The 23,222-nt window shown below is 47.0% G+C and overlaps 1 protein-coding gene across 1 annotated transcript; it reads left to right on the top strand.

The window, feature by feature from the left end:
* The first annotated feature begins 17 nt into the window (after positions 1 to 17).
* On the top strand, positions 18 to 23,163 carry FAM83C (family with sequence similarity 83 member C). Its single transcript, XM_059862870.1, has 4 exons — positions 18 to 903; positions 7,859 to 8,026; positions 12,265 to 12,389; positions 21,805 to 23,163. The coding sequence occupies exons 1-4, from the start codon at positions 349 to 351 to the stop codon at positions 22,733 to 22,735; spliced, it is 1,779 nt and encodes a 592-aa protein (XP_059718853.1). The 5' UTR covers positions 18 to 348; the 3' UTR covers positions 22,736 to 23,163.
* Positions 23,164 to 23,222: the final 59 nt, after the last annotated feature.

Below are 23,222 nucleotides of genomic sequence, written 5' to 3'. Positions count from 1 at the left end.
GGGAACTCTCTAGGGATGGGAAGGGAAGGGGAGAACAGCACATCAATCAGTTACAAGGAAAAGGAAAGAGCAGCTTGAAGAGCTGATATTCTTCCTCTTGCAAAAGGGACACTCTGGGCACTGAGTATCAGGTGGTGTCCAGGGAAGCCGGGTGAGGGAGCTGGGAAAGGCGGCTCCTCCCTCGGAGTGGGAGGCTGTACCTGGTGATTAAGGAGTTGAGCTTATGCTGAGTCCTGGAGGAACCTGTTGGGAGGAGCTCAGGAGTGCAGGAGGGGCAGAAAAGACGTGAAGACGGACACAGGACTAATCCAGCAAGAGAGACACCTCTCGGCATCAGCAGCTCCAGTCATGTTCAACTACCTGGCAGTCGAGGTGAGGCCCCAGCTCCACCGCAGCTATGGGAGCCAGCAAGGGGTGTCTGGGCCACTGAAGAGCCGCCTGGAGCAGCTAAAGAAGCCGTGGTGGAGGGAGCCCACCCCACTGGTGCTCCAGCACAGCGAGACAGCCAGGCTGGCCATCGACGCCTTTCTCGAGCAGGGGGAGCGTGGCTACCTGAGCGCCATCGCCGAGGAGAGGGAGCTGCCATTTCTTTCCACCTTGGACATGGAATACATCAGCCACCAGAGGAACCAAAGCTTCCCAGACCCCGGTGCAACAAAAGACAAAGAAGCTGACCCTGGTGATGCGGACACTGGAGACAGGTTCTCCCTCAACTCTGAACTGACATCGGGCACCTACTTCCCCCTCATGTCAGATGTGCTCCCTCCGGAGCTGGAGCTGGGGTGGCCAGGGACACCTCTCCTCACGCTGTCTGGCCAGACTCAGGCCACTGTGATTTTCCAAAGGAACAAAACAAACAGCATTAAGGATTTGGTCCGGTCTCTGATCAGCCGGGCGCGGACGGTACGTACAGAGCTGTGTCCCTCGAGGGGAGCCTTGAGCCACAGTGCCCGGGGCTGGTGGCTGCTCCCACACCTGTAACCACACGCTCCATGCTGTCGCTGCTGTCTCCATGTCTGGCATGATGTGATTGCTTTTCCTGCAGCAGACCTGTAGCTGCTCCTGTTCCTTTCCTTCCTTGTCATTTCTTTCTGCCTGGGATTTCACATCATCCAGGCAGTGCACTCACAGGCTCTCTGTAGCTGCAGGGATGCAGAGTCCCAGAGCCCAGTGGGGTGCGTGGCAGAGCCTGCAGTGTCCCTGGCTCTTTGTGTCCCTGGCTCTGCAGTGTCCCTGTCTCTGCAGTGTCCCTGGCTCTGTGTGTCCCAGCCAGCCCTCCTCCCTCTGCATGGCCAGGGCTCTTCTCCAGGGCTAGACATCATTTTAAGCTGGACAAGACAATTCCACTGGTGAGCTGCTGTCGCAGAGAAAATCTCAGAATGGCTTGTGTTGGAAGGAACCTTAAGGACCATCTCATTCCACCCCCTACTGTGGGCAGGGACACCTTCCACTCTCCCAGGTTGCTCCAAGCTCTGTCCAACCTGGCCTTGGACATTTCCAGGGATGGAGCAGCCACAGCTTTTTTGAGCAGCCTGGGCCAGGACCTCACCACATATGGCCTGAGTAAATTTGTGGGACTGAAAATCCCTGCCAGTGGTTTGAATTAAGTTAGAATCCTGTCTCCTAGGTTTGATGTCTGTGCCTCCCCAGGCCTGAGTAAGATCAGCCCATTTTGCCCCATTGCCCAGTTTCTGGTGTGTTATTACAACCCTCGGATATAATAAAAACTGGATGATTACAGTGCCTGCCTACCAAGCACAATGCTGGCATGAATTTATTCACTCTATTATGCTGCTTGCTGTTTCTTTCACTTTGCCACTGTACTCTGTGTGAAAGCAGCAGCTCAGACACTATCTCAGACACATTTTCAGCTTTTTGTCCTCTTCATGGTTCTTTTCAGCTGTTTCACAGCAATCTTCTTTTGTAGTATTTGTGTTGAGATATTGAGGAAACATTTAGAGCAAAGTTCACTTTAACCAGTCCGCTTTTGGCAGTTTCTCTTATCACTCCAGTAGTTTCCTATTTAACTTCAGTCACTCCTTATATTCATTGTTACTTGTGTAAAAGCTGGAGATAAGGAATCACCTGGTTCTCTGCAGCTCAGGTGTGATCTTCTATAACCCTCAGAAGAGCTGAGCAAATGAATTTATGTATTCCCAGCAGCTCAGATTGCTGCACAGCATTAACACATCCTCCAAGAGCCACATATCAGTGAAGTTTGGGTGTGATATGAGGTGAATGGGGATCTTTTCTCTTTTACCCAAAAGACCATTTTGCCACATGAGCTGCTGTTCAGTTGTAAACAACCCTTGCTTAATGCCTGAACTTCCACTGCATCTTAGAGGCAATTACAGGAAGTTTTGATCCAGGAAATAAGTGACAAAAAGCTTTGTTTGTCCTTGCAGGCAGCTGATTTATGGTAGTTTAAATGATCTGAAAAGTTCTGTGATATTGACCCTATCCTTGTCAGCAGTGGGGATTAAGGCACAGTCATGGTAGAATGCACAGAGTAAATGACTACCAAGAAGTGTCCTCCCCTCACTCAGCACGTGTCCCGGATCTTCAGTGATATAATGATCCTTTAAGCCACAGGAAAAACATCTTGCTGCTTCCTCAGTTCACAGGAACTTCTCTGTTACTATGGGCAAGTTGCCTGGGCAGTGGCTGCTTTATTGTACTTTCAGCATATTCTGAGCTTTTTGCTTTCTTTGCTTGGGTTGACAAAGGCCTGGCAATCTTCTGCCCTTCATGTTTGAGTTGGGGGTTTCCCACAGTGTTTTTTACTGTTGTGCAAAATGTGAGAATGAGTTTTTAAGTATCTTACTGATTTATTACTGGTGTTCTACTGGCTTTTGGGTTAGCAGCTCTGGCCAGTGCTTCCCATGTTTATCTCTATGATTGATGGAACTCCAGCTCATTCACAATCTCAGTTATACATACTGAAGTACTTACTGATCATTTTGCTCAACAAACCATCCAAAAGGATGTTACTTATATGTCTTAATGACAAAAGAGCAACCAGAGGTAAAAACTTCCCTTGCTTCAAGTGCCAGTATGAACCATTTGGAGAGCCACCTGGTTTTTTGTTTGCAGCTGCTGTTTCTACGTTTCCAATATTTTTGCCACTAGACTTTTAGCTGTTGTCACAGATCCCTCTTTTAGAGAGTTTCTCTTCCCATAGGGGACACAGTGCTGGTGTGATGTGGGAAAGATGCTGAGATCCCCAACTGCTTTTCCCAGGTCCTGCAGCCAGGGAGGTGTGTGTCTTGAAATGCTGTTTGCTTCTTCCCGGTAGAGCCACACAGAACAGCATCAGCTGACATCTCTTGCAACAGCATGTTTGTGCTGGCAAATTAGCAAAAGGAGCATTTGTTTCATGGGTATCTTTGGCTGGTGAGGTTGGTCTTTCACCTTTGCTGCATTTAACCAGCTCTCTTTGAAGACTGATGTTCAGATTGGAGCTTTTCTCTTTGCAGACATAAGAAGATGCAGCACAGCCACACCTTTGCCTTGATAATACTGTTAAAATTTTGCTCTTGCTGGATGAGCTCCAATCTGGTTTGAACTGTTCATGCTGCTTCTTTCACCCCTTTTGTGCCCCTTGGACTCTGGCTGTGCACTTGTGTCTGTGCCTGCTGGGAGAAGGGTCCCTGATGGTCCCCAGGGAAGCAGGAGATCAAATGGCAGCACTGCAGTAATGACCCAAACCACACTGCTATTGGCAAACACCAGTAAAACCAGCTGTGCTGGTTAGACACCAGACAGATGGCAAACCCCAGTGGGGATCTGGTAAGTGCTGTAATTCCTAAAGTGATGACTCCAGTAATTGCTGAATTGTGAGTTTCCAGAAGTGGGTTTGGAAATGTCATGGTTTAACCCTACAATGACAAGGTGTGAATTTTTTTAAAGCCTGTGGGGCAGCTGTGTCTCTAACATGCTGACCTGCCAAGGCCAAGCCATGGGCTCAGAGGTCATGGTGAGCATGGTGAGGAGCAGGGATGCCCCGAGCGAGGTTGCAGCCCCCACCACTGAGGCTGGAGGGGCTGGAGGCACTGACACAGGTTTAGGTTTGTATGGCCCAGTTACTTGAATGCCCACAAAGCTTTAAGTGTGAGACATGAGCTGTTTGGAGCCTGAATTGCAGATGGTACTTGGATACTCAACTCCCACTGCTTTAGGGAGTTTGAGGGGAAAAACTTCCTGGGTCGTCTTCCCCCAAAATTTCTTGGCTTCGGGGATGATTTGATGTTATTGTAAGAGCTGCCTGCTTTGATTTCCAAAAGGCTGTGTTGATCTCAGTGCCCTTATGGATACCCACAGTTACAAAGAGCAGCCCCACATGGGCATCTCTCCCTGCAGGGAGGGCGCAGCCTCCCCTCTGTGCCCACTGCAGCACACACAGGGTCTGTCCTTCCTGCCCAGCACCGGCTGTGCTGCACACCAGGAGCGCTGGGAAGGAAGGTGTGAGCAGAGCTGCAGCCTGCTCCACCTCCAGACCAAGCCAAGACCCGCTTTGGAAAGCCTGAGTGTGACTATCAGGGCTCCACCCAGCTTGCACAAGCTGGCCCTGCTGCCTGGGGCTCTCGCTGATGCCACAGCCTGGCCACCTGCATCCAGCCTGGCATCAGCTGCCACGGGTGACTCTGTGCCCTGTGCTGCTGCTGGCTCAGCCCCGTCCCTCTCACAGGGAGCACTGAGGCCCTAGCAGTGCTGGTTTGGGGCAAGGATCAGCCTGAATTGTGGCAACCAGCCCTGCCAAAGCTGCCAAGCACTGGTAGAGGAAAGCAAGTGGTGTGGACCTCCAGTGCACCCTGGGTACAGGCCTTGCCCCTCAGCATGTGGGATCTGGGGAAAAAGAAACTTCGGTCTTCCTTAGCTCCATCACACTGACTTCTCAAGCAGATAGACTTCCCCAAGACAAACCTGCCTCAAACCTAAGCTTGAGATGATCTTGAATATCATAAGGTGAAGTCTGGCTGAGAGGGACTTGCCTGAGGCTTTACACAAGGTCTGGGACATCGTTTTTTTATGGTGCTTCATCATCAGAGGATGTGTGACCCATCAAAGAAATTTGGCTAAAATGCAGCTGGCCTTTGCCTGGAGGACAGTGTGGAGAGATGTGGCAAAGTCCTTTTATACTGTGGGTCCCAGTGATACCTTGTGCTGATAGACTAGCAGCAACATTAATTTGGGAACTTGAAGATGCTTCTCAGTGCTTGAAGAGCTCCTCCAGGGCTGACTCTGCTCTCCATGAGAGATGGGCACATTTCAAGAGGGGAAAAGTTTGCCAAACCCTTGTAAGACTTCTGGGAAGACAACACTGACAAGGGCTACAGAAGAGGTGTCCTTTGGAGTCAGGTTCTAGAGCCTGTATCTCCCAGGGCCAGGGTGAGAGGGTGGAGATGTGGTTTTGGCCGGGAATGATTTTTAGCTCTTGACAGCTGCCTTGTGTCCCACGTGGATGTCTGGGATCACACCATCCTCTGGGGAGGTTCTTCCCCAAACCCTGCTGTAGTAAGCTGGGCTTGGGGCCTGCTGCAAGATGTTGAGGTCCAATGACAGTCTGTTGGGCACCATCACAGAGATGGGTTTTGGGGACAAAACAGAGCCACACTATCTTTGTCCATCTGCAAAAGGGCTCAGTCCCCAAGGGAGCAGGAATCAGCCTTCTGACATTGTTGTCCTCTCCACTGTGGCTCCGTGAAAAGGTCTCTCCATGGCCTGTACAGGCTGAGAGCAGCCAGTTCCCCAAGCAGAAGACAGAGCTGGAGGGCATGGGGAAGATCAGGGGCCCTGCTCTGCCTGTGACTGCTCTGAGGCCATGAGTGTGAGCCTGGAAAGAGGCAGTTTATTAATGAAAACAGAGCAGAGGAGCTACTGGGCAGTGAGCAACCTGGGCCAGTGTAGCAGTCTGGAGCACAAATCCAAGGACAGTGAAACATGGAGCTCCTCTCCTCCTTTCCGAAGCTATTCCTGATCAGTCTCACGCTACGTTCCCCTGTTCCTATTTAAAACTTGAATCAGTGCACATGTAAAATCTGACTTCACTGCCATCCTCTGCTTTTAGCTCTTGGTTTGAAGAGGAGCAGGTGAGCAGCAGTGGCAGAGGAAGGCTCACCCTGCAGGGGTGAGATCCATGGGGTGATTTGGACTGTGGAGAGTTGCATTTGTGGCCATGCACGTAACACAGGCAGCGGAGGTGGTGGAACACAGGCTCCCTCCTCGTGGGGGCACCATGGCAGCAGGGCTGACTGGGTTTTCTGTGCCAGGTGTGGTGCAGGGAATGAACACTGAGAAGCAGAATAGGTTATTGGAGCTTCACTCCCAAATTTAGTGGGTTTTGAGTCATCTTTATTTGGGCATTCTCTGGCAAGTGCAGAAACACAAATCAGGGTTATACACCCAACTTACCAGCACCAGTTACCTTATTCACTATGATATGGTAAAGAGTACTTGGGCAGTATTTTCACTGGTTTCTTTCAGCTTTTGAAAGGAAGTTTGGCTGATGGTAAATCCTCCCCTACCCTTTTCCATCCTGGAAGATGTGTGTTCCCATCTTCCATGAGTTTTCAGCATTAACTGCTGATGCTTCAAGGTCTGAGTCACCAGGTGCTCTGCACCCTCAGGTGCAGTGACAAATCATCCTGCTCAGCAAGTGCTCTCCTGTCTGTTCCTTCCTTCTCCAAGGTGTCCCCCTGACCCTGACAGTGGCAGCCAACAGATAAATCCCAAGAGTCACCTCCTCATCCAAATAAGAGCCCCCTCAGTGTTGTCTGCTGGAAACTTTATTCCATGAGGAACAGAGCAACAGGGTCTCCAGTTCCATCTGAATTTATTTATGGCTCATTTCCCTTGATGCATTGTTCTTGTTGCAGGTCATTCTGTGCTTTGATTTGTCTGGTCCTGGTACAACTCACTTGTAGTAGCTGCTTGTCATGACTAACCTTCTGTTGTCTGTATTTTCATTCCAGTTTTTGGAGAATTCACGTAGCCATGACAGTCTGCTGCCTCCCACTCCATCTCCACAGTGGGATGGATTGCATTGGTCTTTTTCAACCTCATTTTTAAAGAACTGGCAGTTCTCTTTAAAATTCTTTTCCTATTTAAAACCCCTTCCTTGAAGACCTTATCTTCACTTTATTGAGATACATATATATTTTTTTAATAACCTTAGCATTATTCCTTCTTCCTCCTGTCAGGTTTCATACCCATCACTTGCATCCCTGGCTGTATGAGCAGGAGTTCTGCCAGCAGGGAAAGGGAAGGGATCCTTTCCACACACATTATTCTCTGATTTTGTCTAGGCACCCCTAGGATCTAATCTGGACAGGAGGTTTTGCACATATTTTATCATGATACCTTCTCCCTCACCTGGCAGTGTGTCCGTCCTGAAAAAAAATTGTACTTTTTTTTATATTAATCTGCCAGACATGTAGAGTCACTCTTGCTGATTGAACAATGATTTTGCTCAGTCTCAGCTCTTGTTTGTATTTATCTTGTTTGTATTGCTTTATTCTTGCCATATTTTCTTAAGGCAACACATTGCACCACTGAAATTCAGATTTTGTGCATGTGTTACCCTTTCAGCTATTCCTTTCTGCAAATAGCAGATGAGACAGGAGGTACCCAGGTGGAAATTGTCTTACAGTTATTAAAATTTTATTTTAGCTGCCCAGGGGTGTAAGGGCTGTTGAACACAAAGGTCCAGAATCATCTCCATTTAGGTGGCCACGGGTCTCAGTAACTCAGGAGGTTTGAATAGTTTGTAGCAAATAGTTTAAAGCACAATTCACTTGGGCATGAGATTTCAACAGTCTCTTGTGTTTCTTTCCCCCCACACCTCTTTTCTCTTGGCCAGGTGATAGCAATTGTGATGGATCTGTTTACAGACATGGAAATTCTGTGTGACCTGCTGGAGGCCTCAAGCAGACGGCACATCCCCGTTTACCTGATCCTGGATGAGGAGTACTTGAAGCATTTTGTGGAAATGTGCAATAAAATGGCTCTTACTCAGGACAGCTTCCCAGTAAGTTTTGTCACACACTGGATATGATAAACAGGTCTTGGAATTGAGAAAAACTATGTACCCTGTGTTCTGTTCCCCCTGCCTGGTCCCTAGGACTCATCCCCTCTCCTCAGAATCTATCCCTTCTCTCCCTGTCCCAGGCTAAAGGAACCAAGGCTGTTTGCTCTAGGAAATTGAGATCTGTCTGGAAGCACAGAGGAAGGCATGCAGGAGCCTCCTAGTCCCATATATTGATGTTTTATGGTCCTCATTTCAGTTTTCCATGCAGGGAGTGTGAAACTGGGGCCAATGAGATGCAGTGAGTTGCTGAACACTTTGCTGGGCTGGTGCAGAGATGCAGGGGGAGGCCTGGAAATTTAGTTTATGTGAACCTATATCATCTGGACATGGAGGGGAAAAGAACACAGCCCCTGCTCTAGGACACAGAATTGCAAGACTTAAATTGCTCATAGTTCAGACCTCTGAGCTCAGGGATTTAAATTCTGCCCTGAGCTGCTGCAGGGCAATAGCTGGGAGGGCAAGGGAAGCAGTGAGTCCCCTCAGATGTCCTGCTGCAAACCCCATCACTTCCTTCTGCTGAACCCACAGGTTAAAAATCTCATGTTAAGATCTGCTTTTAGGCTTTGCAATTCAATTGTGGATCCATGATTTGAATTTGTGAAAAACCCAATTCCTGCCCAGCATTTGGTGCCCAGAGAAGATAAACAGTAAAAATGAATGTGACAGTGCCACAAGCTCTCTTGGGAACTTGCAGACTCAGAGATGCACCCCAGTATCCTGCTGTTCCCCATTTCTGGCCACCACCTATCAATCATTTGTTGTTCCTGTAAGGCCAGCAGTGCCGGCTGTGCTTCTTCCCTAGGTGTGCAGGATTCCCTGGAGCACTAACTCCACTCCAGCCACCAGTTTCATGGGTTTTCCCTTCATTTTTGTGGGGAACGTTTGGAAATTTTCCAGTTAGCTCAAAAGTATTCCTAGATAAAAACAAGCTAGGGACAATGCAAAAACAATGTTTTACAGGATATTCTAAATAGATACAGTTAAGATGTCTTAATTTTCCCTGATTTTTAACCTGTCTACACAAAGGTTAATTTACAGAGGCTTCTTTAGAGAAGCACTCAGTGCTCTGGTCCAGTTGGCAAGGTTGGACTTGATGACCTTGGATGTATTTTCCAATCTAAATGTTCTGTGATCCTTCCACCCTGCTGGTGAAGCTCTGTCCTGTCTTGCTTCTTACAAGCCAGACCCATTTCATCCTCACTCTTGAGATGGCAGCCCTTGGGGAAAACTCCTCCATGCTGGAGCACGTTTGCTTCCATAAATAGCTTCCACACTGAAGTGACAGGGTGCATTCAGATTAATTCCATTTCTACAAAATATATTTTATTGCTTCTTATCCAAGAGGTGGCCATCTCAAAAATTAAAATGAGAATGAGTTTATATCCTTGGAGATGTCTGTGTCTCTTTGTTATGCCTGATGTCATGTCGTGTGCTTGAATGGGTAATTAACACTTGCCTCCCCATTCCATGACTCACTAACCCCTCTCCATCTGAAGTGTCTCTTACGCTGATGCACCTGTGCAGTCCAGTACCTGCAGGCTGAATACACATCTCAGTGGAATGAGGGTACATATTTTATTCCTGCCTCCAAGTTGTGACAGGATGTGGCAGTAAATCTCCATTTGGAATAATTGGTGACAATTTGGGCTTGAATGGGGAATTTGGGGTAATTGCTCCTCCAGCATCTTACTTCTGAAAACAACATGTGAGTCTGCTGGTGGCAAATTCCAGTGCTGAGCATCAGAAAATCCTGTGAGGAGCTTTGGCAGTAGAGACAGTAGAAGCCTTAACTTGGAGTTTTCAAACATCTGTCTGCTGAACATGGAGCTACTATCTGGATGGAGGAAGAGTAGTACCAGGGTGTCTTTCCTGCAAGACTGCAGGATTCTCATCTTGTTGGGATTATTCAGGGTCTGGATTGACAAGAGGAAGAAGATGATGATGATGAAAATGAACCAGATATCAGAAACTCACCCAGCCTTGGAAAGGATAAAGGGAGTGAAGAAATACTGTGGTGACAAATTTATGGAATTTACCTGAAGTTGTTTTAATTTCCCCAGGAAGGAGGTGGGGGGAGGAAGCTCCTCCCACTGAAAACCAGTGTTACTAAAATTTCACCACTGGAAGAAAAAATCCCTGTGTTGACTGGCCACAGGATAAGGTGAGGACCTCACCAAGTGTCCAGCGTTATCTTGGTCTGAATCAACAACTTGTGGTGTCACTTCAGAGGATCACAGTTAATGCAAGTTGGCAGGGACCTTAGGATGTCATCAAACCCAACCTCACACTCAAAACAGTGTCACCTGTGAGGTCACTTCCCCTGCTCTCAGCTGGCAGATCTCCAAGCGAGGAGACTACACAGTCTCTCTGGGTAACTTGTTCCAATGCACGACTGTCATTATGGGGGAAAGGTTTCTCCCTTCTCATAAGTGGTAGATGAGGATATGTTCTGGGACATAAAAAGCCAACAAATGAAAGCCACAGTGTCAAAATTGTGAAGCTTCAGCTCCGTGCTTGCTAGAGGTTTCCATGAACTCAAGAGAAGACTGGACCAGCACTCGGAGAAGAGATCACGGTGGGCTTCCCACTGAGACAAACCACAAGAAGCTCAGGAAATCCCCTGAGCAGAAAACAGGGTCCACAGCAATATTAGGGGCAGCATCAGAAATGATTGCCCTCTCCCTGCTGTCCCCAGCTGCCATTGCCCACTGCAAGAGAGAGCCTGGATGGGCTCGGGTCAGGAGCAGATTTGCTGCTGCTGCTGTGCAGCCCTGAGGGCGGTGGTGCTCCCGGGTGGGCTGAGACCCTCTCTGCAGGGTGAGAGCCGAGCCTTTCCCACCTGGCGGCTGTTCCCGGAGGGAAGCTCGGCTCCTGCCCGCGGGGACTCTGGCAGCAGAGGAAGCCGCAGGGTCCCTGCCTCGCTCCTCACCCCGAGGGGCGACTGCCCTGAGCCCCGTGGGAGGAAGGCGAAGGGGGCACTGGGGTGCCCAGGGACAGCTCCGGAGGGCTGGAAGGGGCGTGGGACGCGCTCTGCGGGGAACGCCTGCAGGGAATCCCCAGCTGCTGGTGCTTGTCCCTTGCCTGGCCTGGCTAGAAATCTGCTGGGTGGTGGAGGGGCAGCACCACATTCCCTGAGCACCCAGCTCTGCTAGGAGCAAATCGGTCCCACCAGCTGCTCCAGGGCGTTGTCTGCAGCTGGGCTGATGCTCGGCAGGAATGAGCTGCCCACAGAGGAGTCTGCCTGGTCAGGTGCAGGTGGTGACAGCTTGTGACAGCTCCTCTGTATCAGAGGTGTGACAGGTATCAGGGGAGCTGGCCTGGAGGGCAGGAAGGGATGACCTGGCAGCCCCGAGGAGGTGTAGCCTTAGGGATGTTTATTTACATGCCAGATGTTTTGTTTGGCACTGTATCACACAGAGTAGGTCCCTAACAATTTCCAGTGACTGTTCTGCTCTTCTGACTTTCTCACCTGAGGTGTAAATAACTTCTATTATGGGCAAACACCTTGCATTATGAAAGAGGCTCCCAATGGATACCAAGAGCCATATTCTCCAGTTTATTCTGGGCAGTTGGTTTTACAGGTCAAGGTTGTATCAGAGAAGTATTTGCAGTGGAGCATCAGGTCTGCTTCAACTGAGTATAGCAGCTGAAAATGTTAATCTAATTTTAAAATGTATAGATAAAAGGAATTCCTTAAAATGTAGATATTCCCCTCTCTATATCTTTTTTCATTGAGTGATGTTTTAGTTTTAAGCCTGTAATTGTATAAAATCAGAGCAGCACACTCTATTGATTAGAAACTAGCTAGTTGTTATGCATCAAAATTTACTTAATGCAGAGCCATCAGCTCGTAGGGTGCTAAATATCATTAATAATCTGAAAGAAATTGGATTGTTTTACATACGTCAGAAATGATTCGTAGGCTCATAGGATTCTCTGAAGTTTTTTTTCAAACTAGAATCTGCACTGTTAATTTTTGCTGGTTTTTTATCCTGTAGAAGCAGGCAGTGTGACAAAATATTTGGTATGCAGGAGCCAAGAAATACTTAATGCCTTGCTGAGTTCTACCTCTCAGAGCAGAGCATGAGCTTGAGGGAGTCCAGCAGTGCTGCACAAGGGAACATCTCAGTTTAGCTCAGTACATGGCCCCTCACCAACTCTCCCTGCTTTGGTTTCAGAACATGCGCATAAGATGCCTGAGTGGAGACACATACTACAGCAAAGCAGGCAAGAAATTTGCAGGCCAGGTTCTGGAGAAGTTTGTCCTGGTTGATTGTGACCAAGTTCTTGCTGGTACATACAGGTAAGAAAATACAGCAACTACTGTGGCAGAGACTGGTGACACTGAGGAAATATTCCTTACCAAAATACTGAACAATGTAACTCCTGGTGCTGCATGGTGCTTCAACAGCTGCCCTGCATTCACCTCAGTCAGTGCTTTCACAGTTTTCCAAGTCTCCATCTTATCCACCCTCCCTGCTCTTTTCTTACCTGAAGTGAAGACCTCAAACTTTTCAGAAGTCTCTCCTCCTACAGTGGCTGCTGCATCCCTCGGCCTCTTAAATTTTGTTTTTCTGCACCCTCTGTGACCTCACTACCTCCTTCTTGAGGTGCAGAGACAAGAATTGCATGTGGCCCCTCTGATATGCTGCACCAAGGTGCTCAAGAGGGGTCAACGATGCCCAGACTCTGGTTTGTGATTGTGGCCCTTGCTGGCAGGGGCCAACACTCACTGCAAATTTTAGTTGCCATGGCACTCTGAGCTGATGTCAGACAACTTCCTGAGCTGTTCCAGGTTCAGCATCATACAGATAATTTTCCCCTATGGATACACAACATTTTCTTTTACTGAAGTTCGTCTGCCACATATTTGTCCACTTGCTCAGTTCTGTGAGACTCTTCTGGATTTGCTCACCTTCAGTGAGGTATCCAACCACCTGAAGGACCTGAGGATCACCTGAAAACCTGGGAATTTCACTGCACCCCTCCATGCCTGAGGGCTTTCATGTGCTCATTGGCTCCCTCACCAAACTCCAGCAGGTTGGTGAGCTGGGCTTGCCTTTGCCCTGTTGTCCTTTTCCAAGGGGCTGTGCTTCTCCATGCTAGCAGGAATCTTGTTCTTCTCAGCACGCTCTACATGCCCCAGGGTAGAGGGCAGCTCCAGGGGTGTGTGGGCCTTAAGACTGCACTGAGAGCCCTCTCTGTAGGTGGGATCAACGGGGAAACCTCTCAGCCCTTGGCCTTTCTGGTGGTGCTGATACACAGGAGTGAAGCACATCTCAGTGTCACCAGCACCAGCGATGGATGCAGGAAGTTCATTGAGGGTCTCAGCTATGGCCTTGCCATTGCCCTTGTGACACCCAGGCCTCAAATGAGCCCACTGATACCCTGACTGCCAGTACAGCATTTGTGAACAACCTAGAGCCCCAGTCATCCTGGGGATTTTTGGTCTGCTCCCTTTCAGCTCTTTTTGACTGATTCCTGAATTTTTACATAGTTACCTTTCTTGAAATTGAACCTCCACATGCTGCATTTATTTAGTTTGCTCTCCACTAAAGAGTTAAAATTGTGCTGTGATCATTCTTACAAACGGGTTCTTCCACTTCTGCCTCTGGAACCACCAAGTCTTATGCCCCATTCCAGACCACATCCTGAATCACATCTTTTCTTCTGGGTCAAAAAATTTACACTAGTTAATTCTGGCATGTAATCATTTATTGCTTCCAAAAAGTTTTTCTCCATGGTTCATCCCAGGGAAGCATTAACGTGTGTGGGTACGAATGGATGAAATCTCCCCCGTTGCTGCCCATCCTAATTTTGCAGCCTCTGTGATCTCAGTTTACATGGTTCTCCACAGTTCTGATCAGAGGGTCAGGACTACTGTTCTTGTCCTATATTTTTATTACTAGACTCCACCTGCAGATCCTTCCCACAGTATTTTCACACTGTTGATCATTATATTATCCTTCACAAACAGTGCAGCTCCTCAGGACAGCCTGCTCTGTGAATTTGTTGTCCTGGCAACACTTTCATTCTTCTTCCACCAGATCTCCTTGAACACTGCTCTCCCTCTCCCTTTCTCTCAGTTTCCATCTCTCTGTGAGCACATGCTGGACCCTCAGTCTACCAGTGTCCTCATCAGTGCTGTAGCTTCAAGCTGCACCTTCTCCTCTGGTGTTGACTTCATCATCTCCAAGAGTGGACATGATGGAGTCTCACCTCGTCAAACTCAGGCAAAATGAATGAAAAATGGGAGTACATGGTTGAAACTGGTTGTGTCAAATCTCTAAACAACATGAGAGCAGTGTCTGGTGGCATTTTTACCCTCCTAAGACACTGAAAAACAATGGAGTGAATCACTGCCTGGAAACACAGGATGCTAGAATCATAGAATTGGTTAGGTGGAAAAGGCCTTTAAGAGCCTTGAGTCCAACTGTTCCCTCAGCACTGCTGAGCCCCCAGCTAACCCATGTCACATATACTCGTCTTTTAAATCCCTCTATCCATCTCCATTGGCTGCAGGGGCAGGGATTACATAACTCATCAGGATCACTCATTTTTGGATGACTAAAGCTGAGCATGTGTCAGCTGGATTGAACTGCACAGCTGGAGGAACATCTGATTTCCCTGTGGCCTAGAGTCAGGGTATTGCTTAAAATGCAGGTGCAGCTCTCTGGATCAGTTCCTCCCTGTGCTGTTAAGGGCAGGGACTGGGGGCTCTCATGTGCTCCCTTTCTACAGAGCTCTGCAGAGCTGAAACTTTTGGAATTCTGGAAGATAGTATTTCAGTTGAATAGGGTTTTACATCTGATTCTGTGCTGTGCCAGTAAGCACAGAATGTTCTGGACTAACAGAAACAGTCCCTTCTTGAGGAATTTGTTCAAGTTCTTGTTCAATTTGTTCAAGTCTCTTCTTGAGGAGTTTGTTCACTTGTCAGAAACACTTTCACAGCAGAAAATCGGGATGTCTGCTTCTGGGTGTAGTGCAACCTCTATAGGAGATACTTAGATTACTGTCCCTGCAGATGGGAAAGCCAGATGCAGAGGATGAGAACAGTCACTGAGTAAAGCCAAAGATCCAGAGTGGAACCAGGGGTGTCTCAGGATGATACGGGGACAAGGGTAAGAGTGTTGTTACCCAGCAGCAGGTTTTGCAGTTCAGCAATGCTGTGTCCAAGGATCAGAGATTTCAGAACTCTGCGGTTTTATGTAGTACGTGCTTCTGTATGTTCAGTTTGCTATAGGACACTCTTTCCTACCATGTCTGGCCTCCATGATACCCTCTGGCAATGGGATATGCAGTTTCATTTATGTTTTGTGTGAAGTAGAGGTCTGTGGTGTTTACAGTAGACCTACTGCCAGAAAATTATATTTGATGTCCCCAAATTCCCACAACCTGGGCACAGAAAATCAGTGTTTCCTATTTACTTTCTTGACTGCATCCATGGTTTGTCTTCCTCCATTATAATCCCTCATGTGAACCATCTCTTCTCCAGGTAAGTATCCTTGGCTTTTCAGTCATTTCTTGCATCCAGAGTTTGAATTTCTTGACATTTAATTGTCCATCATTTTGTCACATATTCCTACTCTTACCATAAAATCCTCTTGCAGCTTCTGTTTATCCAGTTTTCTTTTGATCCACAATAATTTTGTCATGAGGCCTGACATGGACAGTTTCTACAGTTTTTTAGTACTTTCCTCAACATGTTGAACAGGATCGATCCCAGCACAAAACTTGTGGGTTTCCAGTGGGTAAATGAAACCCACTGCTAGTGTTTGTATCTTTAATCAACTGCTGCATGTTGGGAAGACCTTACTTTGTATGTACTTCATGATCACTTTATTTTTCCAACAACAAAAATTGCATTTGCCGAATGGCCATGTCAAAATCTCTTTGAAAGTTCAAGTTTGATACATCAAGGACATCTGTGTGCCTGCTACCTCCCTCAAAGACTTGCAAGAGGCTTTTGAGGCATGGCTTCCTTCCACAAAAACATGCTGAGTCTTCAGCATTATGATTATAGTTATTTATGCATCTAATCCTTTTACTCTCTATTTGCTTCTACCAGTTTGTTCAGTATGGAAATAGGACTGGCTGGTTTGTAGTTTTCCAAGAGCTCTTTAAAAGGTTCACATTTTAAAACTTTCCATTCCTCTGCTACTAGGTTCAATATTAAATGACAGGTTATTCTCTGGTTTATAATTGGAAAAGCGCTGACTTCCAGTTTATGAAGGCTTTTTGCTTTAATATTTTCATTTAATGCACCTTTTAACTATGGTGAGATTTTCTGATGATTTAAAATGTCTTTATTTTGATAGGTACATTTTCTCTGAGACTCTAACATAGCATCTTTAAACAATCTTCTTGCCGCCTCAAGCATTCAACCTTTTTGATTGCTTTTTAAAATTTCTTTTTAATAGCATTACACAGTTTTTCTTTGAATTTAAGCATTACTGTTGTGGATTATTTTGGTCCTGAAAGAATATTTGATATGGCTAGGTCATGGTTATTTTTTTGCTGAGTGGCCTTTCCAAAGAAACTCTCTAAACTGGTAATGCTATTTCTCCTTTTGTCGGCTTTCTGGTTAGTTTTTCCAACAAGTGGTCATTTATAGTGTCTAAAATGCAGTTTAGGCAACTCTCATCGCTGTGGCCCCCATTCAACCTGGCAGGTTTATCCTCCTCCCTTTATCCCTCTGCTTTCTGCCTTCTTAGTCTCTCAGCACTCCCTCAACGTGGCTTATTTACCATCAGCACTCTTCTCAGAAAGTTCCCAGTACAGCCACCATGCACTATTCTAAACACAGCTTTATTTGTTCAGATGTTCTCCATTGAGTCTAATTCCTTACCCAGGTGTCACTGATTTCCATCCTGTCCTTTTATCAGGATTCCATTTTCTTGCATTTGTTTTTGAAGTGAAGTGGGTGATCCCTAACTGTGTGACCTTCTACACATCCCAGCTTTGGTCTGTAGCAATCCACTGCACCCTGCTGTCCACTGGGTCACTGCAGCCTGGCAGCTCTGCAACGAGGGGATGAGCAATGAAGAAAAGGATCCAAATATGCAGAAATAGTGTAACTGTCCCTCTGCTGTCACAGGTTTTATACATTGATACAATAAGAACCACACAGCTTCAGGAGCATTTAGGCTGGAGATCAGGAAAGGTTCTGCCCCAGAGGGTGCTGGCACTGCCCAGGGAATGGGCACGGCCCCGAGGCTGCCAGAGCTCCAGAAGCGTTGGGACAGCGCTGCCAGGGATGCCCAGGGTGGGGCTGTTGGGGGTCTGGGCAGGGCTGGGGCTGGATTGCATGATCCCAGTGGGTCCCTTTCCACCCAGGATGTTCTGTGATTCCATGATACTTTAATTTATTCTGATAAATATATGAGGATAAATTAAAGAATGCTGCCTATTGGTACAGATTGAGCACATTTTTGCAGCATTCTCTACATAAGGAAACCAAGCTCACAGCTCTTATCTTAAATGTAGGCAAATTAGTTAAGACCCTTCAACTCTTATGTGTATAATGACTGTTTAACATTATATTTCTTCTAAATGAAGGAAAAAAAACTAGAGTGAGGTATCTAGGCAAAGCAATAATCTAAAATCTTAAATATAATTAAATATATAGCTATTTGTGTTTATTCTGGGTAACAGAAGAAATAGGGTGTTTATTTGAACACTTAAGATGTTTACTGTTTCAGCAGGTGAGAAGAACCCAAGGGCAATAGGGGCTAGAGCTAAACAGGAACTTGAACAGGAAATAGAGACTAGAACCAGAGAAAAGAGCTGGTATTGTCAGCCTGAAAGGGAGTTGTGTGGCTGAGTTGCCTTAGAGGAGATTAAATTTCTCAGCTGAAAATGACAGATTGTCACGCTATCATTGTGTGTCCTGCCATGGGCACAGAGAGGAAGGAGCCCAGTGTTTGCTGCAGGGAGAAATTCAAGATCTGGGGTTGAAGCTGACACAGCAGCTGAAACTGAAAAATGAGAGGCAAAACTTTACAAGAATGCAAAAACTTCCACACATGGCTTCAGGAGAAATAAAACTGAAGTACAGAAGTGTTTGGCAATGGGCAGATAAAGTTACATGGGTTTGAAGCTAAAGGAAGCCTGGAATTTCTTTCAAAGAAAGGTGCTTGTACTCACAGGTATCCATGGCCCAAGCAAGAGGAAAGAGCTTTGAAGAGAGATTTCCAGATCTAGTTTGATGAGGACTCACCTCAAGAAAGAAATTCTAATTAAGCAGGAAGGGAGTGTGTAAGGAGTCTGAAGCACAGTGCATCAGCAAGGGAACCCCAGGTCACACACGCAGCAATGCAGTGACACTGCCAGGAGAGGAGTGATGAACAGCCTTGCTGGGCACACTGAAGCAGGGAAGAGCAAGCCCTCAGGTGTGTAAATAAAAAGTGAATCCAGGAGAAAGAGACAAGGTCTGCTGCTGGAAGGATGAATAAGAAATAAGAGATGACAGATATGGGTGCCCAATTTAGTTGAATACATTGCACTGGTTTGGATCAAAATGAAGATGAAAATCAAGGAATGGAAATTATATCAAGTGTGTTGGGAGCAAGCTAAAAGAGGTTGCTGCAATAAAGGCAGGTTGTTTTTACCTTATCTAAGAAAATGTCACTTGAAAGGAAAGGTTTGGTAATGATTTTTATGTGGTACATGCATTTAGCCATGAGCAAAAACAAAACATAAGTTTGTGTTGGCATATGGAAAGAAAAGAATGGCTTTGTGACAGCCCAAGTAACAGAAGAGCAAGAAAAATGAGTTTGAGAAACTACTGAAAGAAGCAAAAAAATCTGCTGCACATTGGTATCCTGTCTGTTGGAAAGAGCTGAAGCAGAGAGGCCGCGTGTGGAGATGTGGAGTCACCTGTTCAAACAGCTGAGGAAAGGCAAAGGCCACCGTGACCCCAAAGCTGAGCACGGCTGTACAGGGGAGCACGCAGGGAACTAATCCGGGTGTCGAAAATGCTGCTGAGACGGAGACTTGTGGAATACCGCCGGTGCTCTTGCCGCTCCTGCTCGGCGCACGCCAGAGCCGCGGGGCAGGGGGTGCTGCGAGGAGCGGCTGCTGTCCCCCAGCGCCCGGAGGTGATGCTGCACCTCCATCTCCCGGCCAAGGGCTGAGCTGCACCCTCCCGGAGAGTCGGAGAGCAGGGCAGGGAGGGATCCTATCCTACCGCCATCCTCTCCCAGAGTCCTTGGTGTCCCAGGCTGATCTAGAACGGCTGTGAGCAGCAGTTTGTTATAGGGAAAAAATAATGTCAGGAAAATCCTACCGCTCTTAGAAGCTGCTATGATCTTTTAGCATGCAGGGTGGCCTGCAGCAGGAGGAACTCCAAAGCCCACATGGGTGTTGTGTTGTGCAAAGCAGTACCTCTTCCTGTCTGCATTAGATTTTTAACTTCTGAACTTCATCCAGTGCCTCATTTTTGCAGCAGAAATCATTCCCTGGCTATGCCAGTCAGGGAAGAAAAGATCTTTATCAGTTTGTAGCAATGGGAATAGCCACGGCTGGCAAGACCACATTGTCCCATCCTGGAAACGTGTGCTGTGGCAAGGAGGGCTGTGCCACCAGGGGACTTGGATGATTCCTTCCACATCCTGTCATGACACAGAGTGAGCAGGACCCCATTGGGTCGGCATGGGAAACTGGGACACAGGAATGCCCAAACTGGGGCAAGAGGCATCAGTGGAGCCAGGAAGTGCCCTAGGACAGACACCTTTGACAGTGTTGAACCATGAAATCTCCCCTGTCTGGACTCCTGGATTTCTTCAAAGAACTCTCGGGGCTTTCTGAGAGATAACATTCCTTTGCCAAGCTGCCTTTCCTATTATCTCATATTTCCTTTATGGCCATTAATTGTATTCTTTAGAAGAGTCTCTACTAATTTGTGTATCTACACAACTTATGTCTATCTAATTTGTGAGACTTAATTGTCTAGAACATTAAAAACATTATATCACATTAACAGCCTGCCACTCTCCTGACAGCCAGAGCCCTTTCAAGTGGGAGACAGCGCAGCCTGGTTAGAAGCTGAGCTATGTTGTCCTGGCATTCCCTGGGTGCTCTTATGTTAATGATCCCTGCTCCTGCCCATGTGCTGATATCTGCTCTGTTGATGTTTTCTAATCTCTTCGACAGAGATCTCAACAGGAGACTGATCCTCTCTTGTGTTCTGTGCAAAGGGAGCTCAGGGCAGCCCAAGCTCCTGTACAATAAAGGGATGCAGAGGAATTATCTGAACACTCCTGTTGCACATGGACCATGTGCCTCAAAAGGAGCTGAATATTTCTTCTTTCCCCTTTTGCAATATGTGACCCAACCTTTTTCAAAGATGGTCTCCCTGAGCTTTGGAGCTTCTCCTCTGTCATTTAGCAATCCCAGGTAGTTTCTGTTTGCTTTTTTCACCCTAATATTTCTGTGAAAGGATGCATTTGCTTTGAGCCTCCAGAATGGTATTTCTGAGTACTCTTCATGCCGTCCACAAAGATCTTTTCATTCTTTTACTACTTTCATATTCTTACCTAATTTACCTGGTTTGATATGAAACAGCAGAGTATTTTTTCCATATTATGTTGCATTTTGGAGTGTGATTGCTGAGTGCAAACATACCAAACACCAGTCTGACTTAAAACAACTGCAGAGTGCTCAGGGACCGGCCAGGAGCTGTGTTTCCTTCTAGAAATTCCCAAATAGCTTTCTTGTGAGCTAAACATTGACAAGGTCCCAAAACACAGTGCCAGTATCTTGTCCTGAAATGACATTTATATGAGAATGTAATTTCTCATGACAATTGCTCTCCTGGAGCTCCTGTCATTTTACCCTGCTCCTCAGAATCAGTGTCTTGCTTTAGCAGCCGATAACGCAGCCCTCAGCTGTACTGCCACCTCTGAAAATTCTGGTTTATTTGACACATTTAGTGTGCTGGTCTGGTTTGACTACAGCAAGAATAAAAAATCAGCTATGACTGGGATGACCAGGAGCCTGGGATCCCACTCTGGAGAGGAACCTCCCTGCTTAATCAGGAAGAGGAAGATGAGGAGAATGTGGTTACAATCTGTAGCTATATTGGGGAAGAGCTAATTAGGTTACAGTTTGGACACAAACAAGAGGTAGGGTTAAACAGATAAGGAATATTTGCAGAGTTGCAATTAATGGAAGTTTTTCCCCAGCTAGGGAAAAACCAGTTTGATTTTAGGGTAGAATATGATGAGCTTCCAGAAAAGATCCCAAAACACTTAACTGTGAGGGCAGGGACTGGACTTTTTGAGCCAAGAATTAACTTCTATTGCATTTGGGAATCCCACAGCAATACTTATAGCAAGCATCATCATCCTTCCTGTCCTGAGGTATTCCTGTGGTCTCTGGAGACCTCCACTCCTCAAGGCAGTTCCTCATTTCCTGCCTGCCCAAGCAGCTCCTACAAGCTCATCATGGATGTCAGGACATGAGAACACAGCTCCTGCCAAGGCAAGGGAAGAGCAGGGGACCCCGAGCAGAAATCAAACAACCACTTTAGGGTTGTTCTTTTGTACTTATTGATGAGCACATTCATCTCCACAAGCAATCTCACACTTGCCTACTTAGAGAAAGTTGTAACAACATAAATCAGGAAGGAATCCATCACTGGAATGTGAAAATCCATTCTAGGCATTTTGGCACTCTGTGAACTGAAGTTAACATGTGTTTTGTTTCTTTTCCTGCAGTTTCACCTGGCTTTGCAGCCAAGTCCACACTGGCCTGGTGACCCACTTCCGCGGGCAAATTGTTGCAGAGTTTGAAAAGGAATTCCGGTACTTGTACGCAGAGTCCAGAGCAGTGACCAGCTTCTGTGTGCCGGATCCCGGGACGTGTCTCTCTTCTTGGAATACCTCAAAAGCTGACAACTGTCTTCTAAAACCCACTCAGGGAAATGACACTGAGACCCTGAGCCCCTCTAGCAGCCTTTCCAATGTGAGCATTAGGAGCATAAAAGTGTCTCCCTTTATGAAAAACTCCAGCTGCAGTGCACACCAGGAAAAGCAAGATTCCAGCTCTGATTCTGGCAATAAGAAGGGGAAGGAGGAAACATTCCTGAAGCCCACTTGCCCTAAACAGCAAGAAGAACCACCAGACTCAGCAAACAGTCCTCCAAATAAACACACCCCAGCCTTGTATCCCAAATCAAACCTCATAACAGCAAGGACATTCCTGCAGCCGGAGCCTTCCTCCAATAAACCTGGTAACCAGGGGGACACTAAGGCCAACAGCAGCCACTGCTCCCCACCGAGAGCGGGGCAGCCGCTCCAGTCCCTGTCGGAGGGCACTGGCAGCAACGGGACCAGCCTGAAGCAGAGAGCACTTGTGGCCACCACTGGGGAGCTGCCAGCTGAAAATGAGAATGTGTTTTATGGGGTAGAAAAGAGACAGAGCCCTGGACATGGCCATTTTGACCTTTTCTCCCCATACAACCACCTCAAACGGGATAAAAAGTCCGTAGTGCCTTGCTATGACAAGTTCCCAGAGGATGTGCTGCTGGAAAAGAACAGCGCGTACGGGGCGGAGAAGAGAATGACTTTGGGGCACAGCAAGCTGGACCTGATCACCAAGTACAACAAACTAAAATCCAAACACATACACAGTCGGTTCGAACTCTGACCTGGGCCTCGAGCTGGCCTCTGCTCTGATTTTCCAGGGGGTTGCTTTTCCCTGCCAATCATCATGCCTGGGGCTCGGAATCAAAACATTAGTCTTGTTCCTGTTGAAAGGTGTCTAATCTATGTAGATGACTGATTCAGACGAGATTAGCAACTGCAGCTCAAATTTTCAATTTCATGATTGTGGCAGGAGGGAGAAAAGCATATAAATCTAATCCACATTCTTTTTACCCATTTCAGAAAGAACCATTTCCCCTCAAACTTACAGCAAAGCCATTGCTATACCTGGAAATTGGCCACTGAGGTCTTCAGGGTGAGCCCTGGTTCTCTCCATGCTGAGCAATTCCTCTCCCTGTACCCATATGGTGAAAATGAAATGGCCAAAGGCAGGGCAATGTGAAAAATAAAGGAGTTGTTCTGCTGGAAAAAGCCGTGTTGGGTCCTGGTGGAGGGTGTGAGCACTGAGTGTGGCCAGCGCCCCACCGTGC

The sequence above is a fragment of the Haemorhous mexicanus genome, chromosome 18, assembly GCF_027477595.1.
Source record: "Haemorhous mexicanus isolate bHaeMex1 chromosome 18, bHaeMex1.pri, whole genome shotgun sequence".
NCBI classification, from domain to species: Eukaryota; Metazoa; Chordata; class Aves; order Passeriformes; family Fringillidae; genus Haemorhous; species Haemorhous mexicanus.
Note: the sequence above shows the minus strand (reverse complement) of the source record. Positions and strands in the feature narration are given on the sequence as shown.

Excerpts from the sequence above, each read along its gene's own strand:
- FAM83C (XM_059862870.1), top strand. The coding sequence starts at position 349 with ATGTTCAACTACCTGGCAGTCGAGGTGAGGCCCCAGCTCCACCGCAGC. Across the intron at positions 904-7,858 it reads TGATCAGCCGGGCGCGGACG|GTGATAGCAATTGTGATGGA; the intron begins GTACGTACAGAG and ends TCTCTTGGCCAG. Across the intron at positions 12,390-21,804 it reads GTTCTTGCTGGTACATACAG|TTTCACCTGGCTTTGCAGCC; the intron begins GTAAGAAAATAC and ends CTTTTCCTGCAG.